The sequence below is a fragment of the Diplotaxodon limnothrissa genome, linkage group LG23 (assembly GCF_057381915.1).
Source record: "Diplotaxodon limnothrissa isolate DT_005_m linkage group LG23, D_limnothrissa_male_GT1.1, whole genome shotgun sequence".
NCBI classification, from domain to species: domain Eukaryota; kingdom Metazoa; phylum Chordata; class Actinopteri; order Cichliformes; family Cichlidae; genus Diplotaxodon; species Diplotaxodon limnothrissa.
This window is the reverse complement of record NC_140617.1, coordinates 41,342,080-41,369,859: the sequence shown is the minus strand read 5'-3', so window position 1 is coordinate 41,369,859 and position 27,780 is coordinate 41,342,080. Positions and strand designations below refer to the sequence as shown.

At 45.3% G+C, this 27,780-nt stretch overlaps 2 protein-coding genes across 4 annotated transcripts in view; both read right to left on the bottom strand.

Annotated features, from left to right (window-relative positions):
- Positions 1-531: 531 nt before the first annotated feature.
- Positions 532-14,124, bottom strand: LOC146608693 (putative ribonuclease ZC3H12C). Its single transcript, XM_085347659.1, has 6 exons — positions 14,046-14,124; positions 3,454-4,325; positions 3,197-3,336; positions 2,778-3,012; positions 2,393-2,499; positions 532-2,148 (listed from the first exon to the last, which is right to left on the bottom strand). The coding sequence occupies exons 2-6, from the start codon at positions 4,254-4,256 to the stop codon at positions 542-544; spliced, it is 2,892 nt and encodes a 963-aa protein (XP_085203785.1). The 5' UTR covers positions 4,257-4,325; positions 14,046-14,124; the 3' UTR covers positions 532-541.
- A 4,104-nt stretch (positions 14,125-18,228) lies between these two features.
- The window catches only part of LOC146608692 (mitogen-activated protein kinase kinase kinase kinase 4-like), a 34,412-nt gene continuing 24,860 nt past the window's right edge, over positions 18,229-27,780 (bottom strand). The window contains exons 17-33 of one of the 3 annotated variants that reach the window (XM_085348738.1): positions 27,196-27,468; positions 26,525-26,625; positions 25,934-26,073; positions 25,627-25,721; positions 25,450-25,458; positions 23,967-24,145; positions 23,745-23,853; positions 23,145-23,450; positions 22,060-22,177; positions 21,786-21,956; positions 21,545-21,688; positions 21,309-21,443; positions 20,949-21,049; positions 20,713-20,862; positions 20,250-20,409; positions 19,196-19,335; positions 18,229-18,536 (exon numbers count right to left, since the gene is read on the bottom strand). In XM_085348738.1, the coding sequence (XP_085204864.1) occupies positions 18,453-18,536; positions 19,196-19,335; positions 20,250-20,409; positions 20,713-20,862; positions 20,949-21,049; positions 21,309-21,443; positions 21,545-21,688; positions 21,786-21,956; positions 22,060-22,177; positions 23,145-23,450; positions 23,745-23,853; positions 23,967-24,145; positions 25,450-25,458; positions 25,627-25,721; positions 25,934-26,073; positions 26,525-26,625; positions 27,196-27,468 (2,415 nt within the window). In that variant the 3' untranslated portion in view covers positions 18,229-18,452. Of the gene's footprint in view, positions 18,537-19,195; positions 19,336-20,249; positions 20,410-20,712; positions 20,863-20,948; positions 21,050-21,308; positions 21,444-21,544; positions 21,689-21,785; positions 21,957-22,059; positions 22,178-23,144; positions 23,451-23,744; positions 23,875-23,966; positions 24,146-25,449; positions 25,459-25,626; positions 25,722-25,933; positions 26,074-26,524; positions 26,626-27,195; positions 27,469-27,780 lie in introns of all 3 variants that reach the window. The other 2 variants (XM_085348736.1, XM_085348737.1) reach the window with 2 other exon arrangements.

The window sequence follows — 27,780 nt, the reverse complement described above, 5'->3', positions numbered from 1 at the left end:
TCAATCACATTTTCGATGTATTTTTGTGAAACCAACTCACCAGATTATGGTTTGGGTGTAAAACCAAAGGTGCCCTTGTATAAACGTCCTGTATGCAAAGCTACAGTACAAATAAAAACAACAGCTGGGGGGCGGGGTCTAGAACAAATCTCCATTTGTCGCAGGTTAAGTCAAAATCACAGACTTCGTCCAGTGTCTCGCTCTCTTTCCACACCTGGTAAAAGTTGTTGCTGCACAGTGACCAGACCTGGATTTGGATTATCTTCAGCTTTTTATGTCCTGGAGACTTTTGCATTGTTCGATTATTAATATAAGAAATGAAAACGGCTCTCCTCACAGACAATCTGAAAGCGTAATCCCGGCAGTGTGAGGACGGCTGTGTTTCAGGTGGTAGAGCAGGTCGTCTACCAATCAGAAGTCTGAGGGAGTGAGAAAGCACTTTGAGTGCTTAAACTGAGTAGAAAGGCGCACTGCAAGTACCAGTCCATTTACCAGTGTTGCTATGCGAAGCAGTTACTTAGCTCGTCTTTACCTTCCCTCCTCAGTAGCCTGTTTGGGCTTTTTCTGCAAGGATGGCAGCTGCCAGCTGCTGGGGGTCTGTGATGTGGGGGCTTCTGGCCATAACCCGGCTTACCAGCTCTGAGGGGAAGATGTTGCACAGGTTTATGTACACTTTCTCCCTCGCATCGCCGTAGCGACTGTGCGAAGGGGATTCTGGGTGCTGTGACATGTAGGAGGGAGGGGCATGAGACGGCACGGTAAGGTGAGAGCTGTGAGGTGGGTACGGCGGGAGAGGGGTGCTGGATGGATGAGGCGGGCAAGGAGAGTGGGCTGGGGGCGGTGGGTGGCTGAGGTAATGAGTTGGGGATGGGTGGAGAGCTGGGTGAGAGGAGTGATGCTGGCCGTAGCCGTCTTGTGTCCATGGAGGAGTGTGCCAGGACGACTGGCGTGTGTCTGGCAGGCTTTGGTAGGTAGGCGGCTCGTATCTGGACGGCGGCAGCGGTGGCTGCCTGTAGTACTTGTCCCAGCTGGGCAGGGCTTTTGGTCGGTGGCGATGGTGTGATGTGGAGAGGTGTTCGTACAGGTGTGAGTCGGACACACTTTCTGCTCGCGTTGGGGCCAGGCAGCGGCCAAGGGGTGAGCCAGGGGGTGCGGGGTTGGACTGCGGCAGAGAGTGGTAGTCGCCTGGGCAGCTGGACCGTGCGGTCAGCGGTTGGTGCTGGAGATGAGGGGGCAGGGGGTAGAGGGGCCGCTTTGGGGGAGCCTCTAGTGGAGGCGGATCATGAGCGCAGCTCTGCCCGCGTGCGGCGCTCAGGTGGTAAGGGTGTAGTCCTGTGCTCGGTGTGTGGCTGTGCTGAATGTTTGTGTATTCGGCAGGATGCAGGCCACAAAGTTCATGGCTAGATGTGGCATGATGGGAGTACAGTCGGCTGTGGGGATTAGGAAAATGGACAGCGTCTTCCAGTAAGGGGTCCGGGGGGCATCCGGGACACTGCCTCTCGCTGTACAAGTCGCAGCTGCTGCCGCAACTGACGCTGCTTTCGCTGCTGCACTCGGAGCCAGCTGAGCCCAGCCGCAGGTCTGTGTCATTGGGGAAGCGACAGTCTGGGCTCCGTCTGGAGGAGAGACTCAGGCCAGTGTAAGCACGTGTTACTGAATAGTAGCTTAAGTCTGGAGACTCACAGTGAGGGTAAAGGTCATGGCTGGGGGCTGGTAAGTGACCATGAGGCATCACTGGTCTCGCTTGCTGCTCTTGTGGGAGGCCAAGAGTGGATGGTGGGCCTCCTGGGGCCGGGGACATGCTTACACTCCCACCGCAGCTACCGCTAGTGGAGCTGCTACTGCTGCTGCCACACACAGTATTCTTCTGCACCTCCAGCCTCCCTTTGGCCAGCAGCTTCTCTTCGGCGTCGCTGTATGACAGAGCTCGGATGCTGGGGTCCGACTGCCTTTTCGGGGCGCCTTTCTTGGCGTCGATGCTGCCAGCTGGCACGCTGTGGCTCTTCACCAGCCCGGCGTCGCCCTGGTTCTTTGAGACGACGCAAGTCTTGGCGCTGGCACGCAGCTCATCAGCCACGGCACGCTGTGGTTGGGCGCCTCGCTCCGGGTGGTAGTACTTACATTTGTGACCGTAAGTACACTTCTTTCCTGAAGCAAAGAGACACAACGTGCGCTTCAGTAAACAAGTAAACACACAGAGTGGGCAGAGAAAGGGGAGCTCATTTACTAACTAACTGCACGACATCATCACCGCTCTGTCCACTTGACCTACTGGTAAATATACAGATGTGAGAGAGATTCTAATCCAATATAAATTATTACGTGGTTCTTAAAAAGCACAAAATGTTTCATGTGCGTTATTTCGACGTGTATTTCGTGACTTTCTTCTCACCGTATGGACAAGGCTGCTTCTTCTGCTCAGGCATGACGGGCCTTTTTCTCAGGAAGTTGTCTAAGCTCGGGCCGTGACGACCAAGAGGGTCATCTGGCGGCATGAATCTGCGAGATTAGAAAGGATGAGAGCATTAATTCGCTATTAGAGGAAATACGATGGTGTCCATCCACATTCTTTAAAACTGCTTCACCAGCTTCAAGTGTGGAAGCTTTAAAGGAGGCACACAGAATATAATTGATTCCCCACGTATAGCAAAGTGAAAAATGCCTTCTTTACAGCAGAGTGTGAGATTTTATTTGCAAATAAACTTTATTTATTTAAACATCACTCTGATTCAAAGATAAGAGTTATGAATGTCCTCATAACATCCTCCCCTACTCACTTATCATTGACAAAGGAATACATGAGAAGCCTCTCATCTATGAACTTCTTCCACTCGGGCTTCTCGTTAGCCAGGTCTCTGTAGTTGTCGTTGGAGACGATAATGCCGTCTGACTCATAGGCCAGCTTGACAATGAAGCGGTCGTCATAGCAGACCACGCGTCGACCTTGGACACGCCGTGAAGGCGTGAACACCAGGATTTTTTCCTTCTCTAGGCGACGTAAGATGTCCTGATCTGTGAAGGAAAGGATTATAGTAAGGCTGGGGGGAAATGCAGTGCTAGAAAACCATTATTACCTATTTTGGATCTTTAGCCCTGTGAGTTCCTGCTGATGTGTTCGGGGCCTATCACCCCACGACCTTAAGGTGGATAAGCAGTTAAGAAAATGGATGTTAGTTAAACCGCGTCTTCTACTGACCTGTTATAGGGGCATCGGGTCGGGACTGCTCTTTCCGCCACGCAGGCACAAAAACTGTGATGTCTTGATGGCCGCGCTCGAGGAACCAATCTACAGCCAGCTGGATGCCCTGACAGGAAAACACTTCCTTGTTGCCATGGCTGTGAAAACGGTGAAAAGGTAAAAGACAGCGTAAATAAACATTTATGATTTTAATGTGTTTCTTTACAGCAGTTTCCACTGACAAACATATACACATATATAATAATAGAGCTCACCTCATGGCTACATTGCTGCCATCTATCACGACTGGCCGCAGGTTGTCCTGGTCACACAAAGAGTCTGAATGACAGGGTGAGTCTGGCCTCTGGCCTTCCAGCAAATCAGAACATCCACAGGAGGATGAGGAAGATGAAGAGGATGAGGTAGAGGCTAATAATCCAGCCGGCTGCTCACTGTCTGACTTGGTGCCCAGCTTGACCAGCTCTCCCAGTATGTCATTGATTAGGGTGTCAGGGCCGAGCTTAGACAGCACCAGTCGCACCGTCTCCTCGGAGTAGCCGAGTTTGAGGGCAAACTCGAGCTTAGCCTGGTACTCTTTCCCACCAGCCTCATAGCCAGGCTCTGAAGCAGACAGACTGGGTGGAGGTTCAGGCAGGTGCTCGGATGGGGAGCCGAGTGTGGACTGGGCATGGGCGTCACATTCAAGCTCTGCTAGAAGTTCAGATGGGGGCTCGGGAGGGCCTTCGGTGCCTAAGTCCACACACTGGGTCCGGCAGAGGGGCTGGTGGGTGTTCTTACTGTGAGTCGACCCTCCATCTCCTCCGTCCGAGTCGGTACCCGGAGCGAGGGTGGAGCTGGAGGTCAACGCTGACTCGCCCTCTGCGTCGAACCCACTGTTTTCCTCTAGGACGGTCAGTGGAGGGGAGCCAGCGGTGCTCTCCCCCTGCTCCTCCATAGCAGGGGGCCCGTCAGCGCTGCCAGCCTGCCGGTCACCCCCCGCTACGTGTAGATACTCCAAATCCAGCCCCAGGTCGAGGATATGGCCTGAACCTGCCTCCACATGGTCCTTCTGACCCATGGGTCTGTCACAGACATCCAGCACACTGGGCTGACTGCTGCCCACTCACAAAACTTGACTCATTGGTGCCTAAAGGAAGAAAGGTGGAGCGAGTGAGTAAACTGTAGATAAAAGATGGATTTAGCTGTCAAACCGTGCCCAATGTAGTCAAATCCCGGCTCCTGGATTTGACTACATTTGACTGGCGTTGGTTCATATTTTTAATTTTATAGTCTGCATGATTGTCAGACGACTCCATGCAGCTAAGATAAACTAACATAAGCAAACCCACTTTGGAAGCTGACTGAAACTAAGGGAATTAAAAAAATGAAGACAAAGTAAATAAAATAATAATAATACTAACGTCTAATAACTCGACGCGATGGCACAAAGGCCAACAGGGAAATTGGGTAAATCCCTACTTAAACGTATACGTGGATGAAAACCCTGGCTGAAAAGTGTAGCATTTGCTACCACAGCAGTTCCTCTGAAATTCCAGGGAGAAATCATTTGCAAAAAAGAGAATTTGCATCCAGGCTGTGTGATAATGATAATCTAAAGTCCACACTGACTGTCATTTTATGGAAATCTGATTTTACACCTAGAATTTGCGGCTAACAGTGTTGGATCCATCTGTTCTGCCCAAAAACAAAAAAAGAAAAAAAACAATCTGACTGGCTGCGCAGTCAGGCACAGGCTGGCAGACACAAAGAGCTGATGGGGCCTCTATCCCTAATTAATGGACTCCTGCATTTTTTCATGTCTGGCCCAGTGTGTGTGTGTTTTTTAATAGCACCACGCCACAGCACATTAATCTATTGGGGGGGCAGAGGGTGAACTAGGGCGGTTGGACTATTCTTCCTCCTCATTCTACCTGGTAATTAAGGCCCATATGCTTCTTCCCACTGGGGTCACTCGTTAAAACACTGAAGGCTATGAAGTCAATCGGGGCGTTGTATTCGAGCATCAGGTCTGAGGTTAGACTAGTCTGATCTGTAATAAAGGTTTAATAAAGGTTTAGAGGTTTGTAATAAAGGAAAAGTTTCGACTAATCCTGAGGTGAAATCTGTGGGGAAATTCCACAAGGGCAAAAATGCTTTTAGAAGTGAAAAATGAACTTTTTGAAGTCTTGAAGTCTTATTTGGGACAAAGTTGGCTTTTTATTTGTTTATTTTAATAGATTTGACCCTAAATATGCAGCTTGATGTATTCTGACTGGACTCTACTTTGAAGTTTAAAATCTTCGCACCTACAAAATTGAAAATTTTTCCAAGCCAGAACACAATCCTGACGACAAGCAGGGCAGAGCAAATGATGAAAATGGGGAAGTGACTTAAAGCTGTTGGTAGAACGGGGAGGATCGGTTAGACAAGGGGTGGAGTGAGTGTGCATTTTATGAAAAAGGGCTGCCTAGCAACGTGGCTGAGCTACTGTTGCTAAGCTACAGCTGTTGAAAGCATTCTCCCATCCAAATGCCAAGACAGAGGCTGCAGCGTTCAGCCGGCGACCCGCCTTAATTCACACATGTTACAAAAAGGTCTGCTGCAGGAGGGGGCAGAGGGGTTTACGTGTGCCTCACTGGTAACCCACCAAGACAACAATAGACCCGCAGCACTGATTAGGACTGGGACCTTGGCATTAGCTGCTGTGGGTGTTGATGGTGCCCTGTGATGCACACACAAACACACTAACGACCCAAGGTGACTCATAATGCCGTGGAGAGAGTGGGACTGAGTTTGCAGCTCATCAGCTACACTGATGATCTTCTCTCAGGCTTAACAATCAGCTAATCTAAAGCGCGAGCATCACATCAGCACTGCATAACTTCAGACAGTCTGGTCAGCCACGCCAACACTAACAGATCCAGCTAAAGCGAAACTGTGAATGACAGCAGCAGAATAACAACAATATTAGAAAATATTCAACAGTTGACTGTGTCGCTACAAGAAAAATATGAGTACTCTAAAAAGATCTCACAGCGGACAGTTTGGAGTCGATAAAGGCATTTGGAATAGATTTATCGGGCTTGGGCTCTAGCAGTCCACCTAAGTTTTTACTGTTGAAGTCTCTTTTTTTCATTATTTACCACTATTATATCTCCATATGAATCAAAAGCTGACAAATAATTCATAGCCTTAAAGAGGGTAATCAAGAGCAATCAATATATTTAATAGTCTATCTACAGATATCTGCAGAGGTTAGGAAATCCTCAGCCCATACAGATAATAACAGTTTAGTGGATAGCTGATATTTTACATTTGTTCATTTTGTTGTTGCAGTTTAATTTCTTTCACCCTTCTGGATCAGAGAAACAAATAATTCTTGGTTCTAATAAACAACTGAACAGCTATAAAAGGTCTCCTGGTCTTCGTCATATTATTGTGCAAAGTAGTGTTTGCCTCAGTGTAAAATTGATATGACACAACAGATAAATACCATCCTATTTTATACAGTTTTCAGGTATCAGACAATGTTCTCCGTACTGAAAGCTTTCTGGTTACTGCTCGACTGTAATCCAAGTTCTACTAAACAATCACATCTGGTAGTTCTTGTGGCCATTTGGAAACAATGACCAGTGATCAGAACACAGATATCCACCACCTACACCAGTAGCCCTGAATCACTGGCTCCCCAGAGGATAAGCCAGCAGGCCAGCTGATGGGCTCCCACACTGCATATAGTGCGACAGCTGATAAATAAAGCTCCACCCGGTAGTTTCAGCTGCTCCCTTATTTACCAAGCTGTCATCACACCAAATGGGTGGATCCACGTGTTTGATTTTACAGCGGATGCCCTTGCACCTATCCGGGCTTGGGACCGGCACACTACCAGTACACTAGCTTGTGATGGGTTTGCTGATCGATATCAGGTCAATACAGATCTATCTGCTGATATTTTTTAATATACATAGATGCAGTAATTACACGTAAAAAGGAAAAATTATGGCATTATTGGATATTAATTTTGCAGAAAAGCCAGTAACTCACAAGATTTACTCAGTGGTCATGATATTCTGCTACATGCGCTGCAGACAGATCTGAGGTAGAGACAGCGCCGCTCTGTTGGGCAAACTATGTGATGACAGAATTTCTGAACTATTTCAAAATTATATTTCAGGGAAAAAAAAAAAAAAAAAACTATATCAGTGCATATTGGATAACACTTTCTTGTCTTCCTACTTGAGCCTGGTTTTGATGGAGGTTTCTTCCTGTTAAAAGGGAGTTCTTCCTTCCCACTGTCGCCGAGTGCTTGCTCATAGGCAGTCATTTGACTTTTTTCTCTTTATAACTGTAGCGCCTTAAGGCAACTGTTGTTGAGGTTTGACACCATATAAATAAAATTAAGTAGAACTTGTAATTGAATGCTGATACATCTGAGGCCAGTCAAAACTGCCTGTTAATATCAATTGACTGACATGTTGGTTTGGATCTGCTAATAATCTTCATTAGTAGTTACTGTGATTATATCTATGATTAATCAATTGAGCAATTTGCCTACAGGTTGAAAGAAAACCATGGCGAATAAGGTCTGAAAAAAAACTGCTTTGTCACAGTCCAAGATTACATATTTAAAACATTTTGTATGAAAAATCAGTCCAAGGCCCAAAGATATTAACTGCTGAGATAACTCTGGATCTTTTAGTTCTGTTAAGTTTCTTTGCTTTCACAACCTCTTTACCCTCATTTGATCTTTTTCACAATCTGGATAAATCTAATCATAATCCCGTAGTTTGAGCTGCTTAACATCAAAAACCTGAACAGTCACGATGAAAGCCTGTAAGTCTTTTCATAGCTAGGGTTTTAAAAGTCTTCTTGTGTGGCAGAGCTCTGCAGACGAATGCATGTGAAATCGGGTCCAGCTTTAACGGCCCAAAGACATCGTGGCATCTCCAAACCTCCAGGGTGAGCGAGTGCATCTTTCAAACATCAGCTTACACACACACACACACACACACACACACACACACACACACACACACACACACACCACTGCTGGCTTTGATAGAACCAGTAATGAATATGTAACACAGTCCTTGCAGCGCTTTGTGCAAGTGCGTGCAGCGGATTGGGGGGGTTCCATTTTGAAAGGCGGTCTGAGAGGGGGCACAGGACTACGGGGGGTGGGGGGTAGACCCCTGTGTCTGCAGCACAGTGCAAAAGTTACTGTAAAAAGTGTGCATGCATTAGTGCATCTAGGTGGCGCACTAGACTTTACCCACCAGCAACAAGGCAACAGATGTCTGCTGAGCGCGGTATCTGCAATGGGTATCCCCCACCCATTGCACAAAACAGACACACACACACACACACACTTTCTCTCTCTAAGGGCAGCACCTTATAGAAAACTTTCTGAAAACTTTTTTGTTTTATCCACTAATGTGACACTAATATATATTTTTAACCAGCATCACAGGAAGCCCATCCCTCCTGCATCAAGTTTCATATCAACACATATCACACAAATCTGAACAACTGCAGTGACGGCAGAAGTGAGCAAAGTTTAGGCAGGTGCTACAGCACTAAAAATTCTTATCCTGCACACCAAGAATCTTTTTAAAAATACTCTTGTGGTAAAAAGTCACTAATGGGTTCTGCAAGTTGCATCCATTTTCAGCAATATTTCACAAGCAACAAAGAAAGTAGGCTCCATCTTTTCCTCTTTAATCTGAATTTGCCCTTGTGAATTATAAATGACTCGAACCTTTCTGAAAACTTAAAGGAGTCTAGGTTACTCCCTGTATGCCAGCATCAGTTTTTTTGATGATCCTGCAGTGCAGCGGAAGCCTAGTGAGGCTCGAGAGGAGCAACCTGTCATACAAAAGCCAATATTTCTATTTTATAGCAAGCAGAAGATAAATTTCAGTATAAAAGTCAGGTTATAATAGAGAGGAGGGAACTCCATCACACTCACCAGACCAATAAAGTGCAACAAACAATGAAGAGAGGAAATGTGATTAGCTCATTTCAACATCTTTAAATCCTTGAAAAGCCGATTAAAAAACGCTGCAGGTGAAACTGAGAAAGAACCAATCCCAAAGTTCGAACAGCAACAACATCCAAGATCGATTTCTTCTTTCTTCTAGAGCATCCAGCTCCAGCCTCACGCCTCTGTCTTCCAGAGCTGTGTGTGTGTCTTTTTCCCCCCTCTGAAGAAGCAGGCAAGTTGGACAATGAGTGGCAGAACAGATGGACCCAACAATGTCAGCCATTCCCTCGTTTAGAGTGGCTGCTTCTAACCAATCGGAGAAGCAGCAGCCCTACAATGAGGTGCAGAGGCAAGAGGCGGGGGAGGAGGGGAGTGGCTGTGGGCAGATGTCTGCAACACCCAGTTTCCCCAAGGCACGCGTACTCGACGTGCACCGGCACACACACACGCACGCTAACTCACACACTCCACGGCCTGAAAGGGCTTCCCCTGTGTGGCCGATGAATCAACGAGGGGTGGGAGGCTGAACAATGGAGCTACACAATGGGAGGCTGGGGAGGGCAGCTGCAGTGTGAGGCCTGGTGCTATTACGGCCCCGGGCAGCAATGGAGAACACCTGGCTACAGAGCGCCACAGTCACTCTCCTCTCTTTGTCTCGAGCTGTGGGGAGGGTGGCGGTGGTGGTGACAGGAGGGGTTTCAACTGAAAGAAAAGCTGAAGGCTGGCTGAAAGACTGCTGTGGCCTTTAAGAGAGTGCAAGAGGAAAGAGAAGAGTGTGGCTGCGCTGAAAGAGAAAAAAAGACAAGTGTGTGGGGGGCGAGAGACATCAAAAAGTTTTATGTCCCAGTGAGTATGAGGAGGGGACCTGCTCAGCATTGTTGTGGCACACTTAAGGCCGATGACTCAGGAGCACAAATCTTTGCCTTTTTGTCTTTTATATGATTATGTAGCACGTGTAGAGGATCCCATTTGTTAAAGAAAAGCAACATACTTCAACACCCAAAATGACACAAGAACTTGCCTACGTTTTCTTGTACACTGGTATAAATGTATTTCAATTTCAGTTATATAGCATCAAATTCAACAATTCAATCAACAGTTGCTTCAAGCCACTTTATATTGTAAGGTAAAGACCCTACATTTAAATACTGAACAACAAAAAAAGCTTATCTCATACACGCCCATCCCGAAATAACGTTAGCCAAACAAACTCATCTCAACCGAAAAACCATCCAACGCTGGATACACTTAACTTGAAAAAGCTGCTACTTAATACACACTAATAGTAGTAAATAAGACAGAAACCTCCATGTATCTACAAATCTTAAATTAACGAATTAAAATTATTTTTTTTTTAAACCAAATCAATGGCTACCTTTAGTTGTTTTAAATTTTTAAAAAAGGAAATATTGACAAAGTTTAACTTTGTGAGAAAAAGTGATAAATCGCAATAAAGTTTATCAATATCGCAAAAAATCCCAATAATATTGTATCAGTGTCTGATGAGTCCCACCTCTATCAAACAGGCAGAATGAAGAGCAGAGAACAATACACTGTAGTCTAGTACCATGCACTTGAATATGGATACCCAGCTGACCAAAGTGACACACAGACTGGACAGAGGTGAAAGTGGCAGATGCTTATAACAACAGTGTAAATTAATATGCCAAATATGCCAAAGATGAACATGGTGCAGCTTAATATGTGAGCTGTTTATCTAGGACACTTTTTTTAAAAAAATTGAATCAAATGACTCTTCATCCGAGCCAAGTAGCGCAACTCAAATCCCACAGCTGATCCCTGTGTATTAAAATGATGAAATAAAAGTAAGGTGGACACACACAGTTGCTCCTTCACCTCCAAATCCAAAGCTTTTGTCTCCATTTTCTGCAGACTCTATAGCAACTGCATGTTTTTGTTGCTCCTCAGGGACTCTGACATTGTCTAACTGCACATAATCAGGTACTGCTGTAACATGAGTGCTGCATGGCACCAAAGCAAGCCAGGGGAAAATAAATAAATAAATCAAACGTCTCAGTGTCACTATTGATCTTTTTTTTTTTGTCCCCTCTGGTCACCAACACAGAGTACTGACAGCAAAATAAATAAATAAATAAATAAATAAATAAATAAATAACACTGTCAATATGTAATACCGTGGGAGGTGACAAGGCATGTCCACTAGTCATGTCAACCTAATAGAGACAGCCAGTGGTTTGGGTTTCACAGAAACTTTTAAGTATTTTTCTTAAAACGACTTACAACGGCCAAGACCGAGCATAAATGATTAAATAAATTACTGCACGAGACAAATGTTAAATATGAAATGAAAATACGGTTGTGATTTATGTGACTGAAAAAAAAAATACTGATATTCTGCAGCACAAAATTTATGTGACACTAATGACTCATATTAGTGATTAAGAAGAGGGCCAATGTTTAAAAAAAAAAAAAAAAAAGTTGTTAAAACAGCACTTGGGGGGATAGATTAGGGAGCAGGTGAACATTCATTATCCAAATTCAGTTTAGCAGCAGGTGTAGTGGGGTGTTCCCAACATGCAAGGAAAGACTGACCCAGGAAACCTGAGGGACGTGGGTGATCCCTGCCATCTGAAAAGCTACTGCAGCACTAGTTTTTGAATAAGATAGGAAGAGTCAGAACAGTGCACCTGGATCGTTTATGGGAAAACAGGAATTCTAGCATTCATGAGAAGGCCGTCGCTTGGGTGAGCTGCAAAAACAACTTCCAGGACTTAAAGGATGTGCTACTCACATGTTGCCTCCTGACAGGACACCTTTATAGGTCTTAGTGGTTAAGAATTGTTTTGCTAGCTTAATGGGAACTTACATAAAGCCTGCCTGGTTTTATTCAAGATCTGTGCTCCAAAACAGCAAATATTTCACACTTTTGCATCAAAAATAACAAAATCAACTGCACTTTACAATCAAAGTAGTTGTATAATTGGCTATAATTGGTACGCTGGTATAAAATTAATACGTAATCATTGCAGGTTTAATTGAATTATTTGCAGTGTTCACTTTGGATTCTTCGTAGGGGCCAACACAGCACTCGGGCTAATGAGCAGCCAAGCTGCAGCAGCCACACCCGTGGAAACTGAGTACGATCCAGAGGACAACGCATCTGCCAACGGAAAAATTAATTTAGAGAGATAAGGCTGAAATATCCAGCTGCATTTATCTTGGCAGCAACAAGTAGCAGCATGTATTTAGAGGCAACAGAAAGCGGTGTGGTGTCGGTGTGTGTGCTCAGCCAATTTGCCAACTAAAATAAGTGTTCCCCCAGCTTTAGTGGGCTCAACAAGAAAACAAATGCCTGATTAAATAAGAATATGCTCCTAGTCAGCTCTCAGAGTCAGACGAGGGTGCTGAGGAGAGATGCATACAACAGCTGACCGACTGCACAGCTCCCAAATGCTCTAACAGAGACAGGAGGAGCTCTCTGTGGGGGCCATCTGTCCTTACAAACAGGTGTGCACTGCTCCCAACAACTGCAGCAGCAGCAGGACGAACGCTGAGAACCCAGCACAACAGAGCTGAGCTGCAGCGGGAGGCTTCTTCCTGTGCCAGAAATTAATTCTTGCCGGGTTTGGTCCAACCTGCTCTAGTCTTACTTCCTTATTGATAAGACTTGCAAACTATCGGGCGACGAGTCAGGGACTATTTTAATAACCACTTTAGTCATGAAAAAGTAAAATGCCTCTGGCTTTGCATGAGACACATCCCACATTTGACTGAGGTGCAATAAACAAAGTTCTCAAAACAAGCAGAAATCCAGCGATGTTCAATTCACTGTCACTTAAAAACAATAAAAAGTAAGCGATTAATCTTCTATTGTGTTTGGAAAAATGACAAATGGGGAGAAAGAAGGTGCAGTGCATCACTGTGGTCCACTTTTCCTATCCAACCGAGGTTCAGGCAACAGAAGGAGACCTTTTGCTCCTTGTAACCTCTTTCTGACCTCTGCACATCCACCCAGCACTGCCAGCACCACCAGCAGTACAGAGTAAGTTCAGGATATCATGGCAAAAGTCATCACCTCTGTGTGTGTGTGTGTGTGTGTGTGTGTGTGTGTGTGTGTGTGTGTGTGTGTTTCAAATGAATACCACAGAAAAGTGAACAGAGGAAGTCTTTGTGGAGTCAGAGGGCCAAACATCACTGCTGAAGCTGCAGTATTTTCCAAAAAGCAGCTAATTACCTTTCCTCTTAAACTGTGACATGTGTAGCAGCATGCACGAGGATGTTATTTGATACAGAATAGCCTTTAAACGTGACAGGGACACACTTTGAGTTTGGAAACAGGGGTGATGGTGAGAAGAAAGCAAAGTGGGCTCACTAAATAAAAGCCCCACGGGGTGTGGACAGACAGCTGTTGGGCTCGTGCCTACACCACGCCCCCCACCCCCATCCCCATCCAAAGGCTCAAAGCCTGGACTGCTACTGGTCCGACCCCTTCGCTGAACCACTATAACCAGTGTTCAGCACAGCTGTCAGTTTGCGGAGACAGGTGGGAGGGAGAGACAAGAGCGCCTCTTCTCCCTCCTGAATTCCCCAGAGAGCAGACTTGTGCTTCACTCAGGCCTTCTTCACCCCAAAACTGCCTTAATGCTAATTTCAAAAACACGCATCAGCTCCATTTTCAGCCTAAAAGGCGCGAAACCCCACAGCAGCACCCATCCCGTTGTCAGCCTGTTGAAGAGGATACAGTCAACAAACTATATTATGGATGTTTGGGAGCGCGCATGGGGCGTGCACGGTCACCGCAAACCAACACCGTCACGACTTCCCTGCAGCTCTCACCCACACCAACCTGCGGCTGCTCCGGCTAACGAGTCCGCCCTGAGGACGCTGTTGGCGGGTTCTCACCTGGTCAGAGCCGCCGCTGGAGCCGCACGACAAGCTTGGCGTTAAAACGCGCCCATCTTCATCACATACTGGCGACGCAAAACATCCGGCCGGACTGCAGCGTGACCCAGCCAAACTGCGTCAGGCTGAAGAGAGCAACGACGCGCCTTCCGCTCTGCCGCTCTTTCAAAATAAAAGCAAACCAACCAACCGCCTGTTCGAGGGGAAGAAAGACAAGCAGAATTTCTTATACCAACACTTGTGTACTTTTCTTCTGTCTTATGTTTGTCTGGTATAAGATATAACAACAAACCCTACGGTTTGTTAGCAACTAACTTACCTCAAGACCCTCAACATAGCATACATTTCAAACTGAAAACCAGCCGCGTTTGAAGATTTTAACCTCTCTTAACGTAAAATAAAATCATACAATTAATAAAAACAATAATCATGATAATTTTAGGCTAAACAGGAAACTGTACCAAAAGTGTTGAGGCTCGCTTTACTAAAATTATTGCGCCATCTTGCGGTGAACGTGTATTATTAGCAAGTCCTATTTTCCTCCCTTCAAACATTATATGCGTTTAAAATCTGCTTGACAACATGTACTTTTTCTAAAATTCTGCGAAGTGCAAAATGCAGCGTTTTAAGTAGAAAATAATAAGGTGCAAGTACTTTAGTAAAGTACTCGAGTAAATCTGGAACCCCAGTTCCAAAAAGCTATCAGGCTGTGTGAAATGTGGATAAAAAGAAAATGCACCTTTTGGAAACCCCACGAGTCCGTATTTTATTCACAATGGAACATAGAAAACATCAAATGTTTGAAATGAGAAATATTTTGCATTTGGTGGCAGCACAGCATCTGCAAAAAGTTGGAATGAGGCAACAAAAAGCTGGAATTGTAAGTGGTACTGAAGAGAAGCAGCATGAGGTGTAAAAAGAGCTTCTTAGAGAGGCAGTTTCTCACAAGTAAAAATGGGCAGATGTTCATTATACAAAACATTTTTCAAATTCTGAAACTGTTTCAGAATTATGTTTGTCAATGTAAAATTGTAATGATTTTGAATATCTCACTATCCGCAATACATATCATCAGATGATTCACAGAAGCTGAAGAAACCTCTATGTGTAAGGAAAAAGCTGAAAATCAACTCTAGGATAATTTGTTTTAGTGTATATTTGCTTGACTGTTCAAAGCATACATCATTAAAAGAGGGTTTTTGGAAGGGTTGTGAGGAGAAACCAAAGTGGAGATATTTGGCTATTAAAACAAAACAAACCAGCATAAGTTCCTCAGGCACGGTGGTGGAGGGGTGATCATTTGGGCTTGTTTTACAGCCGCACGACCTGGGCACCTTGCCGTCACCGAGTTGACTACGAACTTCTCTGTGTACCAAAATGTGGGCATTTATCTGACAGCTAAGAGCATGTCCAAAATGTAGCCATGCAACAGGACAATGATCCCCAAGCACAGCAGTAATGCTACAACAGAACGGCAGAAAAACAAGAGAATCAAGCTATTGCAGTGGTCCAAAGTCCAGACCTCAACCTGACTGAACAGCTGTAGCAGGACCTTAAAACCTCAGTGAGAGGCGGTCAAAATTCATCCACAACAACGTGAGAGTCTGATGACATCCCACAAAAAAAAGTTATTGCATATGAAGCTTCATATATCATTCAGTTATGTGGCTTCTGACAGTCACACGTGCACCACTTTAAAAATCAACTGATGCAGATAAGCCAGGCAAGCCTCCTCTGTAGCTTGAAATGTAGTGTGTCATTTCCAATCCCCCCCCATTTAGTCCCACCTTAAACAAGCGCAGGCCCAGAAAGAGCAGCAGCATTTCTTAAACTTCTGTCTCCTTTTTATTTTATTTTCAATTTGTTGATGCAGCAGTAAATATTTACAGATTATGTTACAAAGAATGACGCAGCACTGTAAATTCCTTTTGATTTTATTCAATGAAAGAAAAAAAAAAAAACCTTCAAGAAAATACAGTAATTCCCATAGTACACACAGAGAGGACATAAATTAGAGGCATGTAGAGAGACATCCGGGGGGGGGACGTGTCACCTGGCAGGTAGAAAACATTAGATCCGTGCTGCCACACAGCCAGGAGCGCACACACTCACGCACACAGTGCACTAAGGAGGATGTAAAGGAAATCAGTGAAATTGACACTGTGGGCTTGGGTTATTCATAAAGTGAGCAAAAGTTGATTAATCCTGTACACAAACATCTAAATGAAAGTACAAAAAAAAGGGATAATACAAAATACAAAAGAGGAGCAGTGGAGTGGGAGAAACCATAAATATTCATATCGATGCACATCGGTTTAACAACTGCTTCTGTAAACATTTTGAACATAAAGGTGTGCATTTAAAATAAAACCACTGCAGTCGCATATTTATCTGAAGGGTTACACATGATTGGAAACAACACTAATAAAAACTAAGCCAGAGTTTAAAAACACAAAAGTATGCCACATGGTTTTGGCTGTCTGGAGCGGTTTTTCCACACTATCAGAACATGTGATTCATTCATTTATGTTTTTGCCTTCTTTCTTTCTACACAAACGACAAGACTGAAAGAGACTTCTGCACCTCACAGCGGGTCTTCCCCCTAAAGACAGCGAAGGCACCGCCCTTTAAAGAGTCCTATTATGAAGCTCTGTCATTCACACAGAAGCACAGCTGCAGGATGGACTCTACACTCAGCGGCGGGATGAGACTGTCTCATGTGAAGTGACAAACGAGTCTCGCCTTGTCGTTCGGGTTTCCGACGGTGAGATGGGAAGAAAGAGCACGAAATAAAAATTTTATGGGAGCTCGGTTAAAGTAGCGCGTCTCTTCAATCCCGATTGGATGTGGCATGCCTGAATGCGTCAAGAAAAAACAGAAGGAACATAAAAATAAATGAGGTCCAACATTGAGTCACACGGCTGCTTCAGACTAAAGTGTTCCTACCCTAAAATCTAAACGTCTTCACTTTTGAAGTAGTGGATTTTAGTTTTTTTTAATTTTTTTTTTTTTTTTTTGTTTAAATTGCTGGAAACTCCTCTAAGGCAACATTAAGTTGAAGTCTCCTTCAGAACGCAGATGATTGTAGATGTGAAAATGTCACAACAGTGCAGGTGGAGGACAATCAGCTGACCCTCCCTCCTTTCCTCTAAGTGAGATCTATACATGCTGCCCTCATTCTGCCCACTGGCCTCCATGCTACCTTAATGGCAACCTGCTAATTCACAGTTTATGCTAGCCCTACTTACAACTGATCTTAAAGGAAAAATCCACCTTAAAAACATAAAACTATTTGTATTAAAACCTCACATTTCTGGGTCTATTTTGTCGGTGTGTGTTTCTATATTTCCAGTAGAACGACAGGTTCTGCAAAGGAGACACAGATTAAAAAGAAAAGCCAGGATTTCATTACAAAATAAAAGCCCCTGAAGAAAAAAAAAAAAAAAAAAAAAAAAAAAAGGTCAGGCTCTTGATGATGAATAGTGGATTCTTCCTTTAAAACTCATTTTTGTGTGTATTTCTGCATTCCTTATTTATGCGCAGCAAGTCACATATAAAATATACAGTGTGTTTAAAAAACAAAAACTGGGACTACCTTAGTTAATAACACCAAAGCAACATGCCGTCATAAAAAGGGCTACTTTTGTCCAACATGAGCTACAGCACAAGAGGAGGCGTGATAAAGCTGTTCTTGAAAAACCTGCGCGAGTCCGACGTTAGTATGCACCAACTCCAACATATCCAGTACCCTGTATTTAATGGATGCGTCGAGGAGGTCCCTTAAAAAAAATCTTCACTTTCAGGAGGTTAAGGAAGAGAAAACAAAGTGAAGACGAAGAAGATTTACATGTCGAGCACCGTTCAATCTGTGGAACTAAGTGTAGTCGTAGTGTTGTAGTCACACACCTGACAGGACCGGGATTAAACACAGCTACACATTCGAGCTGTGGCAACACACACACAAACACAGTCTTATCTGATACGGTGACGACTGTGTTTAGCGTTCTGCCCCCTCCCCCTGGACAAACACATTTTGTCATACACTTACAAGATGCAAAGTTTTACTATGACATAAAGATATACCGTCAACAGGCAACAGATCCCGCTTCCTCAGAGGGAGAGGAGGAGAATGGGGATCGGCTCGAAGGTCAGGCAACAAGGCCGGGGGTTGGCGGGGGGAAGAAAAACCTGCAGGCGCCTCTAAATACATATCCACCCCTAGCTTCTGTTCATGATTACAGTCTAATCCGTTGTTTGGCTGCCCGAGGACATGAGAAATGGAAGCCGCCGCCTCAGAAAATGCTTCTCCAGCTTGGGCTTTAAAACGTCTTCGTCGGTCGTAGTCGCAATAGTCATCTGTTGGTCGCTGCTTAGGTAACTGTTGTCATATCGGCTGACGGCACGTCTCTACCAGCTCATGAGGGATGTGCGTCCCAGGGTCATGAAATATACTTGGCTGGCACCTCCGGCACGCACAGAGGCAAAGAAGACCTGAAATTGAAAGAATACACTGGGTGAAAAGGTGTTTGGTGGTCGTGCCAGGCTACCAACAGTAGATTAGTAATAGTAGAGTAGATGTTAAAATAAAATGTTAAAGAAATCTATGAGGTGACCTGAAGAGGGCGATGAACAAGATATTCCCTCACCGTTTCCCTCCCCTCATCTCCAACTGGTCATGGCAGATGGCCCCCCTCCCTGAGACTGCAACTGTTAAGAGTGTTTTTCCCTCCCACTGTCACCAAGTGTTTGCTCATAGGAGATCACCTGATTGTTGGGGTTTCTCTGTATTATTGCAGGGCTATTACCTCACAATTTTCTAACCCCCAGGGGTTAAGCGCCTTGAGTGTCGAGCACTTTTGCATGGGAGAGAGGGCAAATATTACCAAGTTAAAACTGAATGCTGTGATTAAAGGTTCTTCAGCAGTATCACTTAAAGGATGTGCACTTATGTAACCAGCAAAACTGATTTGTTTTTCAGTTGGATTTTACAGGTTATTGGTGACATTGAAGGTGGAAAAGTTTTGAAATGATTTATTGCAGTATTGTGTTTTCAACAACAAAAACCTGACATATTATTAGGGGTGTGCTCACATTTATCTCCACTGTATAGAGAGAAACGGGAGGGATGAAGAAAGGAAGGATGTTTTCACCTTGTCATTCCTCTCACAAAGGAACTTGAGTCTCTGGGCTCTCTTGTGCATGAAGACTCCGTCAAGGTGGCCCGTCTCCACTGAGCGGATCTCTATAGCCTTCTCACCCCAGCCCATGATCTGGTTTGACCTAATGTAGGCTGCACAAGCACAGAAAGGGGGAAAGGAGGGTAAGTAGCTGTTAAAAAAGCTGTAAAAATTCAAACAACGTGTCATTTTACTTGTGAATACTTCTAATGATAAATGTAATACTTTTACATATTGATAAAAAAGAAGCTATTAAACAAAAGTGTCTAAAATCAAGTGAAACCTTGACTGCTGTTGGAGTGTAATCGAATGCATCAAGTGAAGCTGCTGCTGGGCTTTTCACATCTGATTGTTTTATTCTGAAGGTTGAACCTTCACTCTGCTGCACACTGAAGTTGCCAGCATCATTTGCACCATTGCTTTTAGAGTTGGGAGATCACTTCTCCCAGTAAAATAATCAGAAGTCTCTGAACACAGGACTTTTCAGCCCTCTTCACTCAGGGCGTTTTCACACCTCCAGATTTTTTTACTCTGGTCCAAATCAGCTGATAAGTTTGTAAACTTGTAGCTTTTCCCTGTGGTTTGGTTTGTTTTCACACAGAAAAATCCAAGCAAACCAAAATGTTTCACTGCAAGCCACATGAGAATGTTCTGTCCGCTCACTGGCCAGACGTATCTGGGGTGGGAGGAAGAAAAGTAAATACAGGAAGAAGGTGCTGTGGGAGAAAACAGAGTTTACACTCATTTCTTGGTTAGTTGCTAGCCCGTATAGACCTTTGCGCATCTATAGTAGCTACCTGCACTGAGAATACAAAGCATAAGTTGCTATGGGATATTTTTTAGCCCTTGTAACATGTTCTGAGTGGGCTCGTATCACGTTCACACCATAAATATAGTTTGTTTGGAACCACACTGAGACCACCTCCTGCAAAGGGTCTCGGTGCGGTTGTTTTTGTGCATACCAGAGTGCGATTCAGATTTTTCTGACCTCTGGCATCATGATGAGAAATATCTGCTTTGCTCTTACCCACTGAAGTTGGCATTTCTCCCCACTGCAGCACCACATCTTTGGTGATGCGTCCGTAGGTGTTGACGTAGACGCCCTCGTCCTCGTAACACACCAGCAGCTCAATCCCATCAGTGTTGGGCAAGATGATGATGGCGTGGCACTGAATATTGGTTTGGATCTGAGGATGAAATGGAGGAAAAAGGTAAGAGATTTTAAAAAGTCCCTTCACCGCCAGTCGCAGCAGATAGCCGCCCCTCACTGAGCCTGGCTCTGCTGGAGTTTGTCCTTTGCACGGTCACTAAGGGCTTGCTCATAGGGGGTCGTTTAATTGTGGAGTTCTCTCTCCATTATTGTAGGTCTTTACCTTATAATATAAAGTTGAGGCGACTGTTATGATTTGGCATTGTAGAAATAAAACTGAATTCAAATTTAGAAAATGCAAAACACAAGACGTAATCAGTCTGCATCAGTTCGCACATACATGTGTGGGCAGGTAGATGTCGTAGACGGCACCAGAGTCCACATCCACAGCGTGGAAGCCTGAACAGGAACCGTAGATGACCTTTAACCTCTGACCTTCCTCCACCGTCAAGTCAACCAGCAGAGGTTTGTGCACCAGGTCACCAAAAGACTAAAGGAAAAAAGTCAGAAGAAAGTCAGCCTGAAAGCAGTCAGCCACCTGCAGGTAGAATGACACCTGTTAGAGAACATGCTTACCTTAAAGGCCATGAACTTGTGATAAGGTTTGGGCGCCCACGCGTAGACCTCCACAGAGTTCTTCAAAGCCAGCACCAAGAATTTAATTCTCTCGTACTTCACTGGAATAACAAGTAGGTGGCGAGTTAATCATGGGTGATGGCTCCTATGGTGATCTATGTGGATATTTTTTTTAATTCTTGGACTCTGCTAGAGCAGCTTTGCATGATTCAAAATTCAAAATAAGCCTTATTTATCTTATACTGAGCCTCAGAGCAACCTCTGAGCTCTAAGCTGTTCAGCTTTAAGCCCTTTTATGCCCCCTCTCCCTTCAAGGCACCATTTCCTTTTTCCTTTACATCTGAGCTTTAGGAAACGTACCAACTTTGTAGTGGACACAGCCCTCCAGGTCGCCCACATTGACCCACCCCTGCTTCTTCTCCACCTCAGGGTCATTGTGCAAAATCTTGTTTCGAAGCCATGACAGGTAATACACTCGCAGCTTGTTCTTTTTGCCTGCAGGAGGGAGGAAACAAAAACAAAATCCATCTATCCAAAACTTTACTGATTAAAAATGAATCTGAATCGAGACTTTCTGGTTGGCACGTGTGCTCTACCTGATATGGTCACCAGGACGTTGAGTCCCTCTAGGACGTCCATCTGCTGGATGCGTCGACGGTTGATCAGAGGGTAGACCTTACCTTGACCGCTTCGGTCCAGCAGCATCAGACCGCTCTCTGTTCCCACCAGCAGATTTACTCCTGGAAGAGCAACAGGCACAAACATACGTCACTGCTGATATGTTTTTATCCATCTGTGGGGCATCACAGTAACTCCATATTTTTGAAGTTGACTCACCCCAGAGTGCCGCACACAGGATCTCAGAGTTGAACCTCTTCTTGTACTTGCGAATCTCCGGGGTGTCGCTCGGTGGACGAGTGTTGACCGGGTTGACATTAACCACCGAGCCTTTACGGGATGGGTCGGACCGCAGCTGATCTGACAGGCGCCCGTCTTGCCCAAATCCAGCTGGAAAGGGAAAGCAGAGGCAGTGCACATTAACTTTGCAGATAGCAGAGAGGAATTAGTGTTGAAGATGCATTTTTGCAGTGGGCTGTATATCCAGACTTACCCATGTTGTTGAGGGAGCTCCCGCTGGATGGAGATATCTGCAGCAGACGCGGGTCGATGAAGGGAGTGAACGAGGAGGAAGACTTGTGTTTGGACATGGAGTTGCTCTCCGACTGCGACTGGTGGAGATATCGGATATTTAGAAAACCTAGAGCTCAAAACATTCCCAATAAAATAACTTAAAATGCACCGAGCTGAAACATGAATCAAACTTGATTTGTTACAGTGATTTGTAATTCCTAAGAACGACTGTTTATTTAAACGGCAGCAGAGGCCCCTCAGGTTTGAGCTTATGAGTTATAGCTCTACCTCTGGGGTCTCGTTAAACAACATCCAGCTTAAATGCCTTCAAAACCACATTTTTACAGCACAACTGGGAACAAAGTCCCCCCACCACCCACCCCGGGAAAAAAGCAAACGAAAAAGATTAAGTGCAGTTATGTTAATTGTTTTGATGTTAGTGAAGGCACAAAATATGTCAGAGGACAAACAACATGTGCAACAAGAAGAAGAAAAAAATGTGTTGAAGGAAACATTAAGTGATTCAAACACAGGCTGCTGTGAACTGTTAGAGAGGAGAAGAAAAAAAGCTGCTCTTAATGAAGCACAGACACACAAGGATACTCCACCACCCAAGACGCAAGTTGCTTGCAAGGTAGTGCTGCTCTATAAATGGGACATTTATCTTAGAAATATTCATACAAATCCCAAGAAGCTCGGGCTTTAGTTTCCTGCATGTTATGAGCACGTTGCGCCACAAGGAGGCGCCAGTGTTAGCACAGTGTAATGCAGTGAGGTGCGGGAGGGGAAAGGAGGTTGCAGCAGCTCAGAAGATTCAAACCAGCTGAGTGAAGAGTGAGCAGAGAAGAGGAAGTGTGAAGCCAGCAGGACATGGAGGAGGAGAGGATGCAGGGCAGGCAACCCAGGAATGGACAGCTGACGTGTACAGACCGAGATGGAGGTTTGCATTTTATAGCCGTCACAATAAACCTGATACCATTTTTTTAAGCTATACAAAAAGTCTGCACATTTTTTCTACTGCCCACTCCTCAGCTGTTTGCCCTTAGTTGTGTGATGGGGACATACCTCTATGGCAGTGAGCTCGTCCAAAGAGATCTGTGGGGATACTGCAGGACTGGCATGGCTAGATGATGAGGGTAAGGAGGAGGAGGTAGTGGTGGTGGAAGAGGAGGAGGAGGAGAAGGAAGGGATGGTTGTGGAAGAGGAAGTGGAATGATGGCTCTGCTGGATAAGGTCTGGTAGGTGGTGTATGCGGCCCGGAAAGCCGTTTTTCTCTAGCGGGCCGCGACCAGGGGGTTGGGGTTGGCCGTGGCCAGCCGAGGAAGGGGAGGAAGATGAGAGAGTGACCAACCGCTTTATGTCAGCTGTGCTCTGGAAGCAAGAACAGGCACACTTGGGCTCAAGCAAGCAGGTGGGAAAGAAGGTGGAGCTGTGCGTCTGGCTGCTAGCCTGCTGCTTGGTGTAGCAACCTGACATATTAAGATTATTCATCTTCAAATGTGAAAGCCTATGAAATGGCATGATCATATGCAGGAACAACGAAGAAATTGTGGAGAATGAGTAGTTAAAACAACACTGACGCTGGACAGAGAAAATTCTAAACTACATTCCTAATCAGCACCACCAATCGGTCAAAATCAGGCACCACCGGCCCGTCCTTCTTACCTGTCTGATGACCAGTGTGCCATCCTTGGAGGGTGTGGTTGCCTGTTCGCTTTCCGAGTCTTCGACCAGCATGGTTTTAGCAGACTCCGTCTCGCCGTTACTCACTCTCCTGCGGAAGCCATGGGGATATCTGATGTCCCATAACCAGACCAGAGTTAAACCAGCAGTCATGCAGATAAGCCATGCAGCACTGATTAATAAAAGAGGCATCAGGTGTATTACCCAGCTTTGGAGTCCTCGGCCCCTGAGGTGGACTCTTCTCCTGCCTCCTGGTCCACCTCTTCCTCGTCCTCCTCGTCGGTCGTGCCCGACTCGTCACTGGAGGAGGAGTAGTCTGTGACCTTGTGAGGAGGTCGCACATCGTCGACTGCGCGCAGCTCCTTGGCGAGCGCTGTCAGGTCCTGAAAGCAGCAGCGAAGGTTTTAGACGCGCTGACAGGTCAACCTGCGAGCTCAGGTCCATTTCTCCGCTTTGGTGCAAGTTGCATTCGGCCTGAAGCAACGGCGCTAAGACCACTAAGGTGGTCCCATTTCTGGATGGCCCTGTTTGGTTCATACTAATGAATTTTTAGTTGGCTTAGATTTTTCAGCACAAAAAGAAATTGCACCAAAGAGGACAAACACTCCAAGTTTAAAAACTCCCTCCATAACAGAGGTTGCCCAGACAACGCATCAATATGATAGACTGAGCACACAAAGTGGACCCATTGTGCCTTTTGGCTGAATGATGTCATAGGGTGCACAGATACCCTCCCCCCCACCCATTATCTTCATCTAAGGCACACAGAAGCTCCACCCACCTACTGTTCAAACATCCTGCTTAGGGAGGAGCAGCCAATCAGAAGAAAGCTGGCTTTAAAAGGGAGAACAGCTAAAAGTACAAAGCTACACTGGCAGACTTCAAGACTACAAATATTGAGTCTGAAATGAGCAGACTAGGTCCACTTTAAATAAAAAGGCACAACAGGAAATCGTACTGTAGAAAGTCTGAAATCTGAATCCCTCCTTGGTTCAAGGAACTGTTTGTGTTTCTATTTCGTCTCTTTCACTTGTGGGTACAAACCTGTACCGTCTTTTTCCATCTTTTAAACAACCTTCATGTAGTCTGACCTCTAGGAAACAGTGAAGTAAGCAGCATGTTGTATGGGGGAATGTCAGATTACTAAAGAGCCTCTTTCTGTGGCCTAAATGAGTGTTTCACCTCGTCCTCCTTAACATGTTTGTCCTCTTCATTTTCCCTCGCCCCTTTGTCATAATATAGTCGCATAAGCTTGTAAAAAGAGCAAGAAAAAGAAGGGGGGGGGGGGGGGGGGTATACTTCCGTGCTTCCAAGCCACAGTTTATCCACAAACACAAACAGGTGATCGCGAGCCATTCTGACAAGTACAAGGGAACACAGGGGGGGCGTGTTTGCATTCAAATGTGGTTGCATTCAAATCTAGGAGCAGGAAGCTGCGGCGCAGGGTTAACCCTCCTTTTGTCTTGTGCATTTTTCTTGAGAGCAAGCAAAAAAAAAAAAGAAGTGGAGGCGTATGGAAAGGTGCCAGGGGACGGTAAAGGCAGAAATAAAATAGTGAGCCAATCTCCACAAAAGGAGCAAATGCCTTTTATCTGAAATCTTTATCGTGTAATGCCATGAGCAATGCATGACCAATGGTGCAGGCATAGCAGAGGTGAGATTATGTAATCTCAGTTAATAGGCTTACCACATCACCCTAAGCAAGGCACCCCACCCAAACAATCAGGAAGCATTGGATTCATGTAAGGTTCCCACACCAGGTGGTTGGATAATTGGAGCAGTGGAAAATAGAGCAAAGTGGGGAAAAACTGTTTTCACCTATTCATTTTCAAGTTTAACAGCACTCGAGTAACAGTGGACTTACAGCTGGTCGAGTGGGCCTGGCGACATTCTTTTCATCCTGTTTCTTGGAAACGTTTTCAGGCCGCTGGAGAGGCGATCCTTCAGATTTGGAGGAAGCTTTGTGGAAATGAAAGGAAATGGCGTTAGTGAGGGGAGACCGAAGAGAGCTGGATGTGCAAAGGCGCTTTAATTGGCAAAAAAAAAAAAAAACTTATTTAAGCACAAGCTCAGAGGATGGCATTTGAGCCAGATTTGTATAATTATGGTAATAATCCTAATCTGCTAATAAGCAGACGGTAGGGTTAGTGAGATGTAGCCGAGTACAGTACCAGGGGACTCACAGCGTGGCCTGAAACGGTCCCCAGGACTGGCCTGGGAGCTGGAGTTGGAGGAGCCGGACGAGCTGCCGCTGCCTGGCCGGGACTGCAGCTTCTCCACTCGATCCCACAGCGGACGCTGCTCCACGTTACTGTGACGAGGAAGAACAAGCACATGGAAACAAACCCAACTCCACTGTCAGTTTATCATGTGATATGTTAACATTTTGTCCCTACCCTCCCTGCGCTTTTCAGGATACGCTACATATATTTTTGTGATTTTGATCGTACTTGGATTAGTGGGAGTTTACATCACCGCAAAATCAAAGCACATTTTTTTGCATTTTATATGCAAACATAAACAACTTATAAATATTAATCTGCAATATTATAAGCAGTCATAATATTATGTCTTAATAATCTGTCTATTCTACCATTTGTTTTTATTTTCTGAAACTCTCTATTCTGAGAGGCACCCCTATGTAGGGGAGGGGTTACTGTTTTGTCTTTTACAACTTTTAACAGTGTGAGCATGTGAGCAGCTCTCTTAGACCACATCCACATAATCCAAAAGTAAGACACGCCTGAGGTCTCTTTACTCACCTGCCTGCGTTCCTCTGTCCGCCCTGATTGCTGGGCTGTGAAGGCAGAGGGGACTCTCTACGTGACAGTACAGGAGACCTGGATGTTGTCCTCACCGGTACCTGGGAGACAAGTATTTGATGATCATCACAAATCAATATGTTCCTAAAAACAATCACCTAATAGGAAAACAGTGTCATCAAACAAGAGAGCTTATCCTCTGGTTCAGGCTCATGCTAATTCAGTGAGCATACATTGGGATTTGAAGCTGAAGGGGAAATCAGCCAAGAATTTAAAAACTGTCCTAGTTTGACCACTGAAACAGAGATAATCTTAGGGCGTAGCTGAACACAGCGGAGCAGAGAACAGAACACCCCCACAACACAATGAGAGCGATTTAGATTAGAGGAATGTGCGGTTTTATTTCTCATTCATGATTTTGAATATGAGCGATGGGGTAATCTGTCGGCCCAGAAATTCAAAGTTGCTCTGATTCATTTGAATACGCCCTCACAGCAGTTTTAAGTGTTAACAAGTGAGACTAGACGCAGCAAGGCAGACGCACACAGCCAGGAGGAGGCTGAACAGCATGCTACGTAAAAGTGGATGAGAGGAAGTGAGCGATGGAGGAGAGATTTGAAGGCTGGGTGTGGGAGGAGGGGGGAGAAGGCAGCCGTCCCCCGGCACCTTACCTTGGGAGGGACCTCCTCGCTGCTGGCCTGATGTTCAAGCCTAGCCTGAGGGTGGTGGAGGGGAGGTTGGGGTTGGGGATCTGTGCGTGCAGGCGATGGGTGGTGGTGGTGGTGATGGTGGGGGTCCTGGGAGCGCAGGTGGAGTTGTGCAAAGCTAGAGGCCACACCGCCGGACTCGCTGAAGGACTGAGAGCGGGCAACCACGGGTGGAGGAGGAGGAGAGGGGGCAGCGCTGTTGCTGCTCTTTAGAGCAGCCAGGTGAGACCACTGGACCTTTTTGGGAGTCAGGAAGAGGAAGAGCAGGGGGGAGGGGGTGAAACAAGCAGACAACACAGTGAGACATGAGGGAAGATGCGTGTGGCTTTTTACATAATGTACACATGCACACGGCAGACAGCACAACACGAAACAATGACTTTTTCACTCCTACAGTCGGCGTTTTGTTTTTTTACAGGAATCAACCATTTGAAGAAAGAGGAGCCTGTGTCGGTGTGATAAATATGACGCTTCTGTTTCAAAAGTGTCATTCCAAATTACACATTACAATTTCTGAGCTTTAAAAAAGGTTCAAAGGCAGATTATGTT